General features: G+C 43.2%; 1 protein-coding gene across 2 annotated transcripts in view; it reads left to right on the top strand.

Moving 5' to 3' along the window:
- The window catches only part of ASTN2 (astrotactin 2), a 902,613-nt gene that overhangs the window by 586,757 nt on the left and 299,391 nt on the right, over window positions 1-16,465 (top strand). For both annotated transcript variants that reach the window (XM_036855709.1, XM_036855708.1), the window contains exon 13: window positions 62-250. In XM_036855709.1, the coding sequence (XP_036711604.1) occupies window positions 62-250 (189 nt within the window). The remainder of the gene's footprint in view (window positions 1-61; window positions 251-16,465) is intronic.

Raw genomic sequence — 16,465 nt, 5'->3', positions numbered from 1 at the left:
GTCACCCCCGATGGGGGCATTCAGCATGCGAGCTAACTCTCGGCCCTGTTTTATCATGCAGTTGTGTGGAGGAGTTCAAGCTGGCTCCTGATGGAAAATCCTGCCTAATGCTCTCAGATGTCTGCGAGGGCCCCAAGTGCCTCAAACCTGACTCCAAGTTCAACAACACCCTCTTTGGAGAGATGCTACATGGTTACAACAACCGGACCCAGCATGTGAACCAAGGCCAAGTCTTCCAGATGACCTTTAGGTATGGGACAGACACCTGCACTTCACCCCTCAAGTCACTGACCCAAAATCTGGGCAGGGGGAGGAAGCCATGGGCACCATGGGATAGAGGTCTATTACACTGGTCAGCATCTCCCCCAAATCACTAATGCCTATGCATGAAGTATCAGCAGTCAGCAAAGTCCATTCCCTGAAGTTCCTTTTCCACTGACCTAGCCTTTATTTATCCCACCCTCCCATTTTCTAACTCTATCCACATATTTGCAATTCAATCTTAAGTCATCCTGTAAGTACAGTTAATGGAATTTCTAATGTGATTAATCTTTCTGTCTATTAAAAATAAGTATCTTATGTAGGCTATTCAGGCAGTTCAAAAATAAAGACATTTAATGAACAAGAAAATAAAAATGCCCATCACCCAGAAATAGCCAGAATTAACATTTTCTTGAACATTCTTAAAACACCTCTCTCTCTCTCTTTCCCTCTCTATCTGTATATCAATGTACACACACACATACACACACACACCACACAAACACACAAACATGCCAACTTTCAGTAAAGCTGTTTAGAAATTGCTTTTTTTGCTCATCAGTATGTCAAAGACCTCTTTCCCTGTTAATAAATACAGAGGTACATATGAAATTAAAAGATTGAGACTACTCTCACATAAGAATAAACAGAACAGGGACTGGGTTGGCCAAATTTTATGAAGATTAGACATGCAGTGTCCTTGTGAACGTCTTCTTGGGAGAGTTGAAGAAACTGGGGCTGTTCTATCTGGAGAAGAAAGGCCTTAGGTGGGATTTATTCATGCCTCAAAATCTGAAAGCCATAAGATGGTAGCATGAGAAGAACTGTTCCGTGTATAAGAAATGATTATCTTTAAAAAAACCCTATACTTTTAGACAGTTTTGCATAAAAATGTAATAGGATATTATCACAAAGAAGGGTTCTCCCTACCATCTGAGGTCATGTCAACAAAAGTCAGAACTGGAAAGACACATCACCGTTATAATCATCCTCGTCCTCATCCTGTCCTCTAATTAATAATAATTGTAAAAATAATAATAATAATAATAATTGTGATTGTAGTAGGAGTGGCTACTATTTATCAGGAAATACTGTATATGTCAAGCTCTTTGATAAGTATTTTAAAAATAATAATAACCACTAACATTAATTTAGCACATGCTGTGGGCTTTCGAAGCACTTTCCATTCCTTAATTTAATGTCATCCTCACAATGGCCCCGTGAAGCAGAGGCTGTTGTCATCCCCTTTATACAGATGAGAAGTGGCAGTGTTAAGTGACTTTCCCAAATCCCCCTTATAGGAAGTAAAAGAGCCAGGGTAGTACCATTTTAGCTTCACAATTAAAACCCTTTGAGATACCATGGCCTCCATTTTACAGTTGAAAAGTCAACACCAGAGAGGTAAACTGACTTTCTCAAAGTCACCATCTAGTGAGAGGGAGAGTAAGGATTCAGATATATATCTGGCTGACTCCAAAGCCCTGCTCTTATCTTCTAATGCAACATACCTTATCACTTCCCATTTTATAGAACTAGAATGAAAATGTGAATTCCATAAAACTATTCATCTATGTAGTTATCACATGCTCTTTGAGCACCTGCTATGTCCCAGGTACCATGCTTCACACCCTGTGGTGCTTATAGTGTGTGTGTGTGTGTGTGTGTGTGTGTGTGTGTGTGTGTGTGTGTAACCGTAAGTACTTAATTTGTGGCAGGAATTATGAAGTAAAGATGCGGTGTTCCAGGTAATCAGTTAACAGTGGGATCTAATTTAGTCGGAGTAGAGTGTGTGCGTGGCGGAGGGGGAGTACACCTATTGGATTAGAAAACAATAAGTCTCACAGTCTACCTTGCAGAGGAAGTGTTATTTAACTAATACCTGGAAGATGAGTTGGAGCTAGCATTGTAAAAGGTTTCAAGCAGAGACAGATATTCTAAGAAGGAAAAGAACTTGGTTGGTTTCAGGAGAGGAAGAATGTGGTGTGGTTGAAGCTGAGTAAATATGGAATGTGAAGCCAGAGGGGTAAGCAGTGACGGATTATGGGGGTCTTGCAGGCAGTCTTTATTCTAATAGCAAAGAGGAGAACTCTTAAATGGTTCAAAGAGGGGAATATGTCATGATTGCATTGTATTTTTTGACTTCATGATAGCTGTGCGGAAGTAGATTGCAATGAGGGTGGAAAGGAAAACAGTGGAATGGGGTCAATTAGGTGTCTGTTGTGGAAGCTACTTGAGAATGTTAGTGGCTTCAACCAGGATGATGGGAACACAATTGAGAAAGGGGATTTGGGGAGATATTTGAAAGGTATAATGGACAAGGGCCAGGGAACAGTTGCAGGCAAAGGGTAAGGTTGAGGGAGGAATCAAGGGTGATAGAAGTACTGGCAGCCACATAGCAATTTAATGGCAGAGTCGGGTCCTCCAACTCCCAGACGCTCAAGCCAAGGCCGACACTACTTCGTTAAAAAACTCTCAGAGAAATTTAAGGGCAATCTGGATGAGCTACTTTTAATTCTGATATTCTACAGTCCTGATTTTCTATAGTTTTAATAGTCTATGAAACCCTGTGTTGAGTACCATGATGGATAGAATAAAGCTTATGGAATCCAAAGGAAAACATTAGTCGTCCCTGGCCTTCAAGAAGGGAGTTTACAAGTTTGCAAGAAGACACACACTCAATTAGAAAACAAATATGTGAACACTTAATTTGCGAAGAAATGTTCCAAATGATGCCAGTGGTTTTCAGAGTTCAGAGTTCCCATACGAAGACTTTTGAAAGGAATTAGAAGGAATAACAAAGTGCTTCATAAAGGATGAGGCTTATGAACTGGAGTTTGAAATGATGGCAAAGAACAGTGCCTCTTGGGAGAGATAAGAGCTATAAAGGCATTTTCCCGTCCAGCAAGGAGCATGCAGAAGCCCAGATATATTGATAAGCGAGGGGAGTGGGAGGGACAGGAAATAAAAATCTCCAGATAGACCCAGCTCCAAATCCTGGCCCCATCCGTGACAAGCATAGTCCTACTGCCTCATCTTTAAAAAGGGGTGTTTCATCAGATACCAGTAACTGTAATATGGCAACATTGCTTGTTTTATGTAGTTTGATTTCTCACAGCAACTATCAGAGTGACTGGCACGTGATAAATGATCAAATGCACTAGTTCCCGTTCTCAAGTGTGACGATTAGCTTGGTCCAAAAGAAGGATACAAATTGGGTCGTAAGATGCTAGATCCTGAAGGGACTTCATGGAATCCCAGGATCTCATCTGCATGTGGGAAAGGGACTTGGCTAAGGTCACAAGGCAAGTCATTGCGGAGCAATAACCAGATCTCCTGGTTGTCCAGCATGCTTGCCTTCCCCCTACCAATAGACTGGTTGGTAAGGAGACCTTGGCTCCTCAAAGGCTGACCTGGGACTCTCCAGGCTCAGACAGAATTTTAGCCCCATCAGGAGTCATCCTTCTGCCTCGAACACTCTGTTTATTGTTCCCAGCCCTTCCATCTTGGGTTGTCTCTGAATAGCTAGGGCCGATCTTCCCTGATTTGCTCAGGAAAAGCAGTATAGTGAAGAGACCACACTGTTCTCTTTTGACAACAGCCTCCAGATTTAGGAAACTCCCCAGACTACCATTATATTAGAGTAGCCCATTTCACTTCAGCTCGCTCATCCTCGGCTTCAGTTAAACTTTCTTTGCAATTATTTCTGTCCCCAGACCATGTCACCTCTTGGAGCCACATGCTAAGGCAATTGACTTCCCTCTGTGGGAAGGCGAGTGGCTTCTGATGAATCTAAATTTATCTCTTTCAAGTCTCCTTTCCTGAGCCCCAGATAAAGGGGAGGCTGCGGCTCCTTTGTCCTTCAAGTTTCAGAAGGCAGGCCTGTAAGGTTTTCAGCATCAAAGGCTGTTGCCATTTCTCGCCTCCTCCTCCTTCCTTGCTCTCCTCCTCCAAGTAATCTCCGGTCCAGTCCTCCAGAGTAGCCAGCAGGCACCCCACCAGCCCCATATGCCGCATTTCCTGACAACTGCCTGGCCTGGAATTTCAGACTCTCTCCCAGCTAAAGAATCTGCACTGCGACAGTCACAACTCTGCTTTGTACTCCCCGCTGCCCCTACCTGGATCCCCATGCCTAGCAACTGCTGATAGAAGACAGGTCTGCCTCTCATGTCCTCTCTTGAATCTCTGAAAGAGCAACCTGGATTTCTCCTTTCAAAAAGCCTCACGTTTCAAATCTCTGAGCTGGACAAACTCTTAAAGATTAACAAAATTCAGACCTAACGTCTTATCGTACAGCTGGAGAAACTGAGGCCCAGGAAAGGATATTACTTGCGCAGTGCTCACCATGATTTGGGGCCCCTCTGAGACTGAAAGTTTGAGTTTGTGACTCCCAAACCAGTGTTCTCGTGGTTTCTGGTTCTGTTACAAGGGACGTATGTAACTTCTCCATACCCCCATATTAGTGTGTGCTAAGACGAACCACCTACTTCATCCCTGCTGTCAGCAGAGAGTGAAGACTCAGGTGTCTTGGGGATGCCAAATGCATAACGAAGGGGGCATCTTAGGCAAAGCCCACTTGCATGTACATGATTCTGCAGGAATTTGACCGCATTCCTGGCTAGCTCCTCGGGTTGCCGCACATAGGCTGCAGCCTGTCTCTGGGAGAGGGACGTGTGGAGGCGTTTAGGACCCTGACAAGTCCAGGACTTATCCACTATGTGGGAAGATGAAGTATGGAGCACGCTAAGAGACACAGAGAAAGGTAGCGGCAGGGTGAGAGCGATAAGGAGAAGCAGTCAGAGGGGCAAAGCTGAGACATGGGGAGAGACGAGGATGGAGGAGATACTGAGAGTCAGAGTACAGAAGGAGGGACTGCCAGGCACAGGAAGGGTTAAAGAGATACAGAGTAGTGACAAGGGTTAAAGAGATAAGGAGGTAGATGGTGAAAGGTAGGGGAGTCGGGAAGGAGTGAAAGATGAAAGTCTTGTTCTGTAAATAAGTTCACTTGTATCATTTTTTTAGATTCCATATATAAGCAGTACCATATGATATTTGTCTTTCTCTGTCTGACTTACTTCACTTAGTGTGATAATCTCCATCCATCCATGGTGCTGCAAATGGCATTATTTCATTCTTTTTAATGGCTGAGTAATAGTCCATTGTATATATGTAAAATGAACTTATTTACAAAACAGAAACAGACTCACAGACTCAGAAAACAAATTTATGGTTAACAAAGGGGAAAGGCAGGGGGAGAGGGATAAATTGGGAGTTTGGGATTGACATATACACACTACTATATATAAAATAGATAATCAACAAGGACCTACTGTATAGCACAGGGAACTCTGCCCAATATTCTGTGATAACATAAATGGGAAAAGAATTTGAAAAAGAATAGATACATGTATATATACATATATGTATATATGTACTGAGAAGAAAAAAAAAAAAAAGAAAGGTGAAAGGCTTGAAGGAGGGACCTAAAGTGATAGAGAAAGAAGGACACAGAGTTTACACTGAAGTCACAATATAATTTATTCCCAGGAGGGAGTAAGGGTTGCTTTAAGAGACTGGGTGGTGCCCGGAGAGAGCTCTGGATTAGGAATTGTGTTCAGATGGATTATGAATGCACATAAAAGTCCTTTGGTAAAATGCCAAGTTCTGTGCAAATGTGAAAAGTCAAAGATCTCACTTCTGAATTGCCCCCAAACTCAGTAAATGATGTCAGGCTTTGCTGTTTCTAATCCCTTCCTGTGAGCTGTGTTGGTCTTAATGACCCATGCAAGATCACCGTCAGAATTCCCTTCCCTTAACTCTTGATCAAGGAGGGATTGGCACAGACTGTTGGAGTGAGATAAACTCATCAGAGCTTGGTGGTATTTGCTGTTTTGTTTGTTCCTTTGTATTTTACTTCCCTCCCTCTCCCATCCTTATCCATCCTACCTCATTTTTATAAGAAAGAAAGGTCAACTTCGCTTATAGATTGCAGAGATTTAGATAAACATCAGTCAAGAACTATTATTGAGCCTGGAGTCTCAGAAATTGCACTGAGAAGTTGCTTGGGAATGGGGGCGAATACAGTGGTGGATTTTGTAAAAGCCTCATCAAAAAGAAGACTGTTCTACCAGCCACGGACATTTACTCATAGGCCTTCACAAACGACCTACAAAGAATGTAAGGTGCTCATGAAAAATTTACTAGAAGGGCGCTTGCCAGTCTGGTTTGCTTATCAGATGTGCGTGTTGTACAGCATAAGAGGACGATCTTGGGTAAGATGTGGGATTCAGGATGAGGCACCACCAACCCACGCCTGATGAGACAGAAGGATTCTCGTTAAAGATTTGAGGAAAGCTGGCTTTCACTGGTGGCACCCACTTGTTCCCCCGCTGAAGGTCCTGAGTCACATCTCATTAAGTTGCTCCAAAGCTATGGTTGTTCTGCTGCTTTCCTGGGACGTGGTTAATTGTACACGCTGCTTCTGTATCATTCCCTGTTTTCTACACTTTAATCACGTGTGTACGTTTTTATGTGCCGGGTCCTATACGACATACTTTGTTTTCTCACTTAGTCTTTCCAAGACCTGTTGCAAAGTAGCTATTAACAACCTGGTTTTACAAAAAAGGAAATGAATGTGTCAACCAGACTGCATTAAGCTTTGTCTTGGTAACACACAACTTCAAAACCATGGTGGCTTCACAGGAAAGTGTGTGTGTGGCTCATACCACGTGCTCCGGACAGAATCACAGTGGTTCTGCACACCCTGGTGTTTGGGAACCTGGGCTGACAGAGCATCGTCTTCATGTGCTTCCGTGAACGCTCTCATAGTGGGGAAGGAACTTGACTCTCATTACTTCCTCCTAGAGGTGACATTCTGCTCACATTGCACTGGTCAAATCAAATCTCATGGCCATGGTGCCCCTCCAAGGGTTGAGCTGAGACGTGAAATCCTATTACGTGCAGAGAAGCAGAGACCCAGAAATATGTGCGACATCAATACTGTTTACCACACTGAGGCACAGAGATGTTAGGCTAACTAGCCTGACAGTCATACAGCTAAAAACTGACAGCACACGGGTCTAACAACAAAGCCCATTTAGCAGTAGTGCCTCCCAGGCTCCCGGGATACTCCTACTTCATGTCACCACGTCTGAGAACTGTAATTAGACTTCTGTTCTCTTCTTGTCAGTTTCCTTCATTCAATCCCAAGGAAAGATAGACTTTATAGATGGGAGAACCTTGGAGAACAGTTTGTACAACCCCCTCCATTTGTAGATGAGATGCCCAAGGCTCACAGTTTTTAAGTGAATTACCTAAAATCCCATATAACTAGTAAATAAATAAGTCAGGCCTCTAACCCCCAGTCTATTGGTCTTCTCTGTATTCACTTGGAAGGCTTAGGGAAATAGCATCCAACTCCCACACTGTACAGATGGTAACACCAAGGCCAAGTTTCCATCATTAACAGCAGAGCCAGGCAGGGAAGCTGTTTTTCTAAACTCTTAGGCCTGAGTGTTTTGTAGTATACCACGATCTTATTGTAAAAAAGAAAGCAAAGGAGGTAGGTAGTGGAGAAATTATCAGTTGAAAGTAGCATTAGCTTTTGATTTTCAAGGACATTCCCAGCCTCTCTATGTAGTAATATTCCAGCTCTTGGCAAAATCTTCAACTGACCACCTAGAGACACAGCTGCATGCTACCTTCTCTGGGGGATCAATGGTGAGATCTTTGAAGTGGATTGAGCGACAGAAGTTGGAGGCTGGATCACAGGAGTCAGGGGGCAATTTTCCCTCGGGTCCTGACTCCTGGGCTGACTGTGAAGAATCTCCTTTCTGTGTGTCCATTTTTCCAAGGTTTCCTAACATCATCCACAGGAGTCAAACCCAATATGTCCAGTGTACCTTAGGTCCTGGAATCAGAAAGTCTTCATTCCTGTTCTACCACTTCCACCACTCTTGGCCATTCCCCCCTTCTGACTTCTGTTGTCTCTTCTGTATATTAAAGTGAGGGTAGAGCTCAAAGACTAAGGGCTTCTGACCTAGAATACAGCACTCTTTTTACTCAACTGCCATGGCCAGGGGCCTAGTGAAGCCTTTCCTACTTACCTGATCATAAGAATCATCTAGGGCTATGCCAAGACCCACCAATCTTTTTTTTTTTTTTTTTTTCTCCAGATAAGGGGCCTGGTAAAGTGAATTTCCACTGTATTCCCAGGTGGTTCACATTATCCAGCAATTTGGAGATCTAGTGGCCTGATGTCTAAGATGCCAGGCTCTAGAGTCCGAGTTCTAACTTGCCACTAACCAGTTGTCTGGCCTTGGGCACATTAGCTCATTAAACTCACTTTCCTTATCTTTAAATTAGGAATAATAACAAGACCCACTTCCTGGTGGTGTTGTGATGATTAAATGAGATTGGCCCCCGTTTCATCCCTATTCTCAGCAGACAGGGAGGATCCTGGTGCCATAGCGGGCGGCCAAGTCAATAACTAAGGAGGAATCTTAGGCAAAGGCCATCCTTATGTGCATGATTCTGCAGGAACTTGATCCCATTCTTGGCTGTGACCCAACACAAGGTGTCGGGGTGCCACCATCAGAAGTAACAAGATCCAAATCCCACATCTGCCATTTCCTAGCTCTATGGGTTTGGACAAATCCCTAATCTCTCTGAACCTCAAGATCTTCAACTGTAAAGTGGGTTTTACCCCAAAATATCCTCAAAGAGCTATGGTAAGGATTTAACAGTCTAATAAGCAAGGGTCCTAGATCAGTAGCTTTCAGTAAACACTGTTTTCTTTTCCTTCAGTTGTATTCCTCTCCCCATAGTTCTAGAAGCCACATGGTTGATGAAGATGTATTCTGTTGCATTCCCCCAAATCTCATCTCTGGACTGGAGTCATGGTCGTCCTCCCAGCGTCCTCCAACTAACACATGTTTTGGTGAATACATTGCTTTGGTGAGATGCCCAGGGTAGAGACAGAAATGTAGCCCTTCTTGCTCTATGGGTCTGTTGGAGTTGGACAGCTCAGCCAGCAACGTGGGATGGGGCAGCAGCCAAGGTCACCTTCTTGTGGGAGTATTTATCCCAGCCTTTGGAAAGATACAGTCTCGCTGATGTGTTGTATCACCTGTGTCCTATAGGGTAGCCCCCTTTGTCTGAATGACCTACAGTGAAATACATCTAATTAGCAATGTGACATTTAGACGCTCATGTGTGCTATGTGGAATTTGATAACCTGGGCCCAGATCCAAAAGTTCCAGAAGTATGTTAATCTACCACCTCTAGGGTGATATTAAAAATATTTAATGATCAGCCTAGAAGTGGCATTGACCAATCAAAGAGGACGTCCGTCCAAACAGAATGAAGGTTTAGCTGTAAGCCCTTCTGGACCTCACATCAGCCTCGCTCACCTTCCACCTTTCCTGATTTCCTCCCGCTCTTATCAACTCATCACATCCTCTGGTACATTTCCTCAACACCTTTAAGCATGATTGATATTGTAAAACTATTTTTTCTTTTCTTTTTAAAGCCTGTTTCTGAGGGGAATAGGCAGACGTTTCTCCCATGACACATGTGGACAGAGCAGATTGCCTATCATACTTTTTACATGAGAAAACTGAAGCTCAGAAAGGTGAGGTGTGGCAGCCAAAGTGCCGTGTGCATATGGTCTAAAACCATATGATCCTCAAAGAGCAGGAAAGCAAATAATAGCTCATCATCATCATTATACACAAAACCTCTATCTAAAGGTAGGAATTTTCCATATGTCTGCTTGTAGCCAGAACTCAGTACACATGAAATGCACTAGTGCTTCTCAAACTCTCATGTGCATACAGATCGCCAGGGTATCCTGCTAAAATACAGGCTCTGGTTCAGTGGGTTGTGGGTAAGGCCTGAGACTCTGCATTTCAAATGAACTCCTGGGTCTGAGGACCAGTTTGAATACCAAAGTGTTAAACTGAACTTTATGCTAGATGTGAGCCCAGGTTAGGCCTGAGAATGGAAAAGGATGGTTTCCCCTCCATGTGCCTGTTTGAAAGCAGCAACTGAGTCCTAAGTCCAATGGCACAAGGGCACCATGGTGTCCCAAAGGAGTCTCCCCTCAGAGTGACCAAGTGCAGAGACGGTTTTGGATTTGCAGCAGCCGGGGCGGACAGTGCTGTCCTGCAATTCAACAGGCCCTTAGTGCGTAATGTAGCACAATTCATTCTCTGCATCCATTCGTCTGCTCTGCTCACTGTTGGGTACAAGGACACTGAGCGTCAGTACCGATCGGGGAGGCACTTATCCTGACTCCAGTGTCCTGAAGCTGCAGCTGGGTGCCCAGATCATAGCCTCCTCCATCTGCCCACACTAGAGTTCCAGCCATCACTGGATGCCGTGGAAGGTACTTTCCAGCGGAGAGCTGGGCTACAGTCTGCATTAGATCAAAGGTGGAAGGCAGACTCCTAGAAAATCAGTGAGAAATCCATTTGGGAGGGGACATTGGTCTGGGTGAAGCTTTATTTTTCTTAAGCGCTGAGACCAAAATCTCGTACCGTCGACGCTCATTAGTTTAATTGGGGACAGAAGGAGAGTAGTAAAATTAAGACCTAGTGAAAGATGCTTTTTATTTATTTATTTTTGTGGGGAGCAGGGAATTGCAATCCATTTTTAAACAAGGACTCTCTAATCTCCGTCCCTAATTATAGTAAGAGAAGAAAGAAAAAGAGCTACTTTATTTTTAAAAACATTTTATTCTCAATGTTCACATCTCTAAATATACCAAGCATGGTCATTTTATGAGGAAAACAAATTATACACAGCATATTTTGAATGTTCTCCAACTAACCTAAAGATGTAACTGTAGTCCGCAAAAGGTACTAAAACAACAAAAGTAACCAGGTCCGTTTCACTTCTCTTCTCAGTTTTCTACCTAACCCCCACTCCTTTTGGTTTTGTTTTTAATTTTCTGTCTTCAAAATCCCTGACTACATTCTTTCTCTCTCAGAGTCGAGAGCCTATCGGAATCATGGAGGCATCTGAAGCAGAGACATTTTTTTAAGGAACCGCAATTTCATTACACTCAAATGCAGGCAGTAACTCACGCAGGTCTAAGCACTCAGAAGGAAAAGTCTGGAGGGAACCTTCGGAGCAGATAAGGATAGATTGTAATTAGCACAGTAATTGTAATTAGCAGAGCAACTGTAATTAGCACAGTGATTGTTTGTTCATAATGGGTGCTTCCAAAGTGACTTCAGGCGGTTTGTTCTCTTAAATATCTTCTGCCATTTCCCCGCCCCCCATTTGTTTACACTGCTAATGTAATAATGTGCTTAGCAATCTCTTTTATAAATAAACACTCCAAAGGTACAAGCCAGACTAGCTCCTAGCCAAGCATTATACATCCTTAATTAATGGAGTCCGCAGCACTGAAATTTACTATATTTGCATTATGCTAAGGCAATGCCTGTATATTACTCTCTGAAGAAATCACACTTCAGAAGTCGTTTGTTCTTGTTATTGTTGTTCTGTTAATTACAAGAGGGAATGGGATGTCACCATAGGACTGCACTTGAGGTCAGAGATTCCAGGCCTGGCTTTACCACTTTTTCTCATTTGTTATTTAACAAGTTTTCATTAAATAACCCCTCTGATGTATTAAGCATTGAGGATGAAAAAATGGAGATAGGCAAGGTCCCTACTCTGATGTAGATGGACCGCCGGTCCAGCCTTGGTGTGGTAAGCAGCAGGGAAGACTTTTTGAAAGAGATGCTGGCTGAAACCTGGAGGATATGAACAGTTAGCTAGCTGGGAGAGTGCCCCTGGCAAGTAAGAGCACAGAGCATCTGCAGACATGAACATCAGGGTGGATCATGAAGAGGGTGAGGGGATGGGATTGTAGAGATGAACCATGATGAAGGATGGACCTTCAATCGGGAAGGGTTATTTAAGCACCACAGTAATGGGACCACTGCTGGCTGTAAGACTCTGCACGGTCTTCTAATCTTTCTGGGTCCAGTCTGCTCATCACTAAATCAGGGAACGTAATAGTACCAGTCCCATAGGAGAATTATGGTGGTGGGGGGGGGGGGCGGAGAGGTGATGAGAAAAGTCAGGTTAAAATGCTCTGTAAAGTGTAAAGACATGTGCAAATGTTAGTGACATTTTCCTAGCATGAATCTGAGCATCTGTGAGATACCACTTACTCCAAAATTATGTGCTGGAGTGTGCGTCCTGGCACATTTGAGATCATGTGAGATGCAAATTCACCAGCATTACTTTCTTTGTATTCCTTCCAGAGAAATGAAAAAGTAAGTCTATTCTAAGCTCACATTAATAAGCCTATGCATGTGAATCAAGAAAATTAATTTTTAGGGAAACATTTCCATTTCAGGGAGATGCCCTGAATAGAAATGTATTTAGTAACAATTCTAATGAAAGATATGATCACAGTTTATTAGATGTGAATTAATACAGAAAGCTCCAAGGGCAGTGGCTGGGCTTTTATGTAACACCACCACTGAAAAATTACTATTACTGATAATGTAGTGGAACACCTCAAAGGTGGCTTTTAAGAGTCCAAAATGAGCATTTATTTTTATGTCTCATAAGATGCTCAGAGGTGCCCGTTAAGTGGGCAATTAATTAGCAGGCACAAGCCAGGAGCCTATGACGCAGGCATTCAGTGCATCCCTTACCACTGTGAAACAGCCTTAATCCCTGAATCAGCCAGCCATCTCTCCATCCTCTGTGAGTGTCCTAGTGCTGTGACCTTGAAGCTATTTAGCTTGTGTTGAATGCTTTCTAGAGTAAGAGGAAAGAAATAGGATAAAGGGGTTGGTCTTCCTTGCCGTCTCATAACTCAGAGAACTAAAGTTACACCAAGGGATACCTTTCCAAGTTTCTGTTAATTACCAAACTACTTCTAAGGAGTTAGTGAGGACCCAGCCACCGGAAAGATACAAGCCCAGAAGCTATACAGGCATCTTGCAGCTATACTTGCAAAGGAGGTAGAAACCTAGCTTGAAGTTAAACTAAATTGCAATTAAGTTCTCCTTCAGCCTTGTGATTCAACCAATAAATATATATTGAGTACTTATTATGTGCCAGGTTCTGGAGATGCAAGCTGAACAAGACTCACAGAGTCAAACATTGGTGTAAAGGCGAAAAGAATGTTCTTCTCCTTGGTATTATCTAAGTCTGTGTTTCTTAATTTTTTCCTTTCTGAAGGACCTGGGAGCCATCTCTTTGAAATGTAATCATCAATGAAGAAAGCAGAGAAATACATTTGCAAGTTCAGACATCACTGCACTGTGTGGGGCATATCCCTTGGTTCACCTCCCCCTTGAAGTCCTCCAGCACTTTTCTACTTGCTCAGCCCAGCCTTAAAAACCCCTCCTGCTCTCTGTTTCAATGAAATTGAGTTCAGACCTCTCAACCCTATTGCAATAACCTTGAATAAAATCAGTTATTCACATTAGTTTTTACCCAGTGTCCTTTTTTTCTGATCCAGTGCTCTGTTAGAGCAAAATGGCACTGGACAATGTCAAACAGTCAAGCAAAACTTTATTCGAGGCTATTGCAATAAGGGGAGGGAGGTCTGGACTCAATTCCATTGAAACAAAGGATTTTTAATGCTGGGCTATGGGAGTGGAAAGGTCCTGGAAGACTTCAGGGGGAGGTGGACCAGTGGGATATGCCCACACAGTGTAGTGATGTCTGAATTAAAAAATGTATTTCTCTGCTTTCTTCATTGATGATTACATTCAAAGAGATGGCTCCCAGATCCTTGAGAAAGTCATCCCTGGGTTATAAAACTGGCAAGAGGCTTTTAAAAAGATTAACATGTTACAGGGCAGAGAAGGAATTTACAGTGACAAGTTTTCTAAAGGAAATGCTGTAAGAAAAGGGAGGTCAGGGACCTGGAGTCGGGAAGAAGCTTGCCTGAAGTTTGACCGAGCTGGGCAAACCTTAAGCCGGCTTAGTTGTTACCTTACCTTTAGCTGTTTGTCTCCTTAGGCTCCTCTTGGCTGTGACAGTGGGGTCGGCTGGTTGTTTTACTTGATTCTTTATAGGCATTCAATTTACGAAGTTCAAGAACAAAAGCAGTATAAGAGACACCCAGTGAGGAGTGGTACTCCTTTCCCTGTTTCTCTGTATTCCTTTTCTCCTACCTCCTCTCCAGTTTTATTCATTTACTGGGTATTTTTCCAGTGTTTCTTTATATAAATTCAAGCAAACAAAATTAAATAGCATTCTCCCCTTTCTCTCACAAAAGATGCATAAAATATATTGTTTTTCACCACCCTCACTTATTTATATCTCTTAAAGATCTCTCCACAGACAACACATTTTTCAGTAATGACACAGAACATTCTAGTGCTGGGGTTTGGGATCCCGTTGGTAAATACCATGCCACCACAGAAAAAGTAGGGGCCCCAGGGAGATGGAGCGACCTGGGTTTTGGAGATGGGTGATTCCACCTCTTGGGCCTCACACAGGTGATGTCACTTTTCTTGGACTAATCTCTTCATAGGTAAAATAAGCATCCTTACATCTCATTATGTTGTTGTGAGAAAACTAAGATAAGAAATATAAGGAGCCTGGTCCCAATAAAAGTAACAGTAGTGGTAGTAGTAACAATAATAACAATAACAAACATATACGGTATTTACCCCCCACGAGGTACCACTGTATCTTTTTGTTTGTTTGTTTGTTTCTTTTTTTATACTGCAGGTTCTTATTAGTCATCAACCACTGTATCTTGATTCAATCAAAAATTCTTATTAAGTACCTATTACATGCCACTCATGGTTCTAGGGTACCAGGACTACAAAGGTGAACAAAACCCATAAAAACCCTGCCCGCATGAGTTGTAGTCTAGTGTGGAAGACAATCAACAAATAAATATGTACTATGTCAAGTGTATGCGCTATGGAGGAAAGCAGGAGAAGGAGACTAGGCTGGACAGGGAAGACCTCTTTGCTAAGGTGACATCTGTGCAAAGATCTTAACAGGTAAGGCAGTGAGTCTTGCAGATATGCAGGGATAAGCTTCCAGGCAGAGGGCACAGTAAGTTCACAGAACCTTCACATGTTCCAAGGACAAAAAGGAGCCCAGAGGTGGATGGAAAGTAGTGAAAGAGCAGGCGAATGGTAGGAGAAAAGGCTATAAATACAAAGGTAATGGACGTCAAGAGGGGCAGCGTGGCAATTTGCACAGGGTCCTATGAGTCACATAGGTACAGTACTTCGGATTTTACTCTGAGTGAGAAGAGAAAGAAGCCAGCACATGGATTGAGCAGAAGAGGGCTATAATATCACTCATATTTTTAAAAGACCACTCCATCTGGGGTGTGAAGAATAGACTTTAGCGGGCAGGGTGGGAGCCGGGAAAGCAGTTCTGAGCTTTTGCAGTGGCTCAGGTGAAAGACAACAGAGGCTGGTTGTAGGTGTCCCCATGGCGAGAGGGGGACAGGTTCTGGGTGTATCTTCAAGGTAGAGCAACAGAATTTACTGATGGGGGAAAGAAAGGAGGGAGGCAAGGGAGGCTCCCTGCTTCTAGCTTGAGCGGTTGGACAGAAGGAAGCACCATTGACGGAGACAGTAGGGACCACAGTAGAAGTGGGCAGAAAGGAGGGGAGTAGAAATAGACATTTGTTTGTGACCATGTTAAAAAATTAACTTGGTTATGAAAAATTCCCATCATTTATAGCAATAGACAATAGTGTAATAAAACCCAAGGTACTCCTCACCCTGTTTCGGTCACCATCATCTGGTTCTGTCTAACATATATATCCTCATGGAGATGTCAGAAAGCCAGCAGGATATACAATCCAGCAGAAGAGAGACCAGACTTGAAATGCACATTTCAGATTATTTAGCCTATAGATGGTATAAAAGTAATGAGAAGAGACAAGTTCACCAGGGAGGAGCTAGAGAAGGGGAGAACCGAAGTCCCCAGCCCAGGGGCTCCTGTACTTTGAGGTCAAAGGGATGAAGAGCCACCAGCGCTGGAGGCTGGGGAGGAGCCCCCAGTAGCATAAGAGGAGAAGCCGGGATTAGTCCTGCCCGTTTAAACCCACTCAGTTGTTACAGCAGCGTGACATTCATTTTCTTAATGTCATCCAGCTTGTAAATGGTGGAGCCAGGACTGGGATGTAGGCAGTCTGGTTCCAAACCTGTGCTCCAGTATCCATCTCCCCCATCCCTTCCACCACAGAGTC

The sequence above is a fragment of the Balaenoptera musculus genome, chromosome 6 (assembly GCF_009873245.2).
Source record: "Balaenoptera musculus isolate JJ_BM4_2016_0621 chromosome 6, mBalMus1.pri.v3, whole genome shotgun sequence".
Taxonomy (NCBI): Eukaryota; Metazoa; Chordata; class Mammalia; order Artiodactyla; family Balaenopteridae; genus Balaenoptera; species Balaenoptera musculus.
Note: the sequence above shows the minus strand (reverse complement) of the source record. Positions and strands in the feature narration are given on the sequence as shown.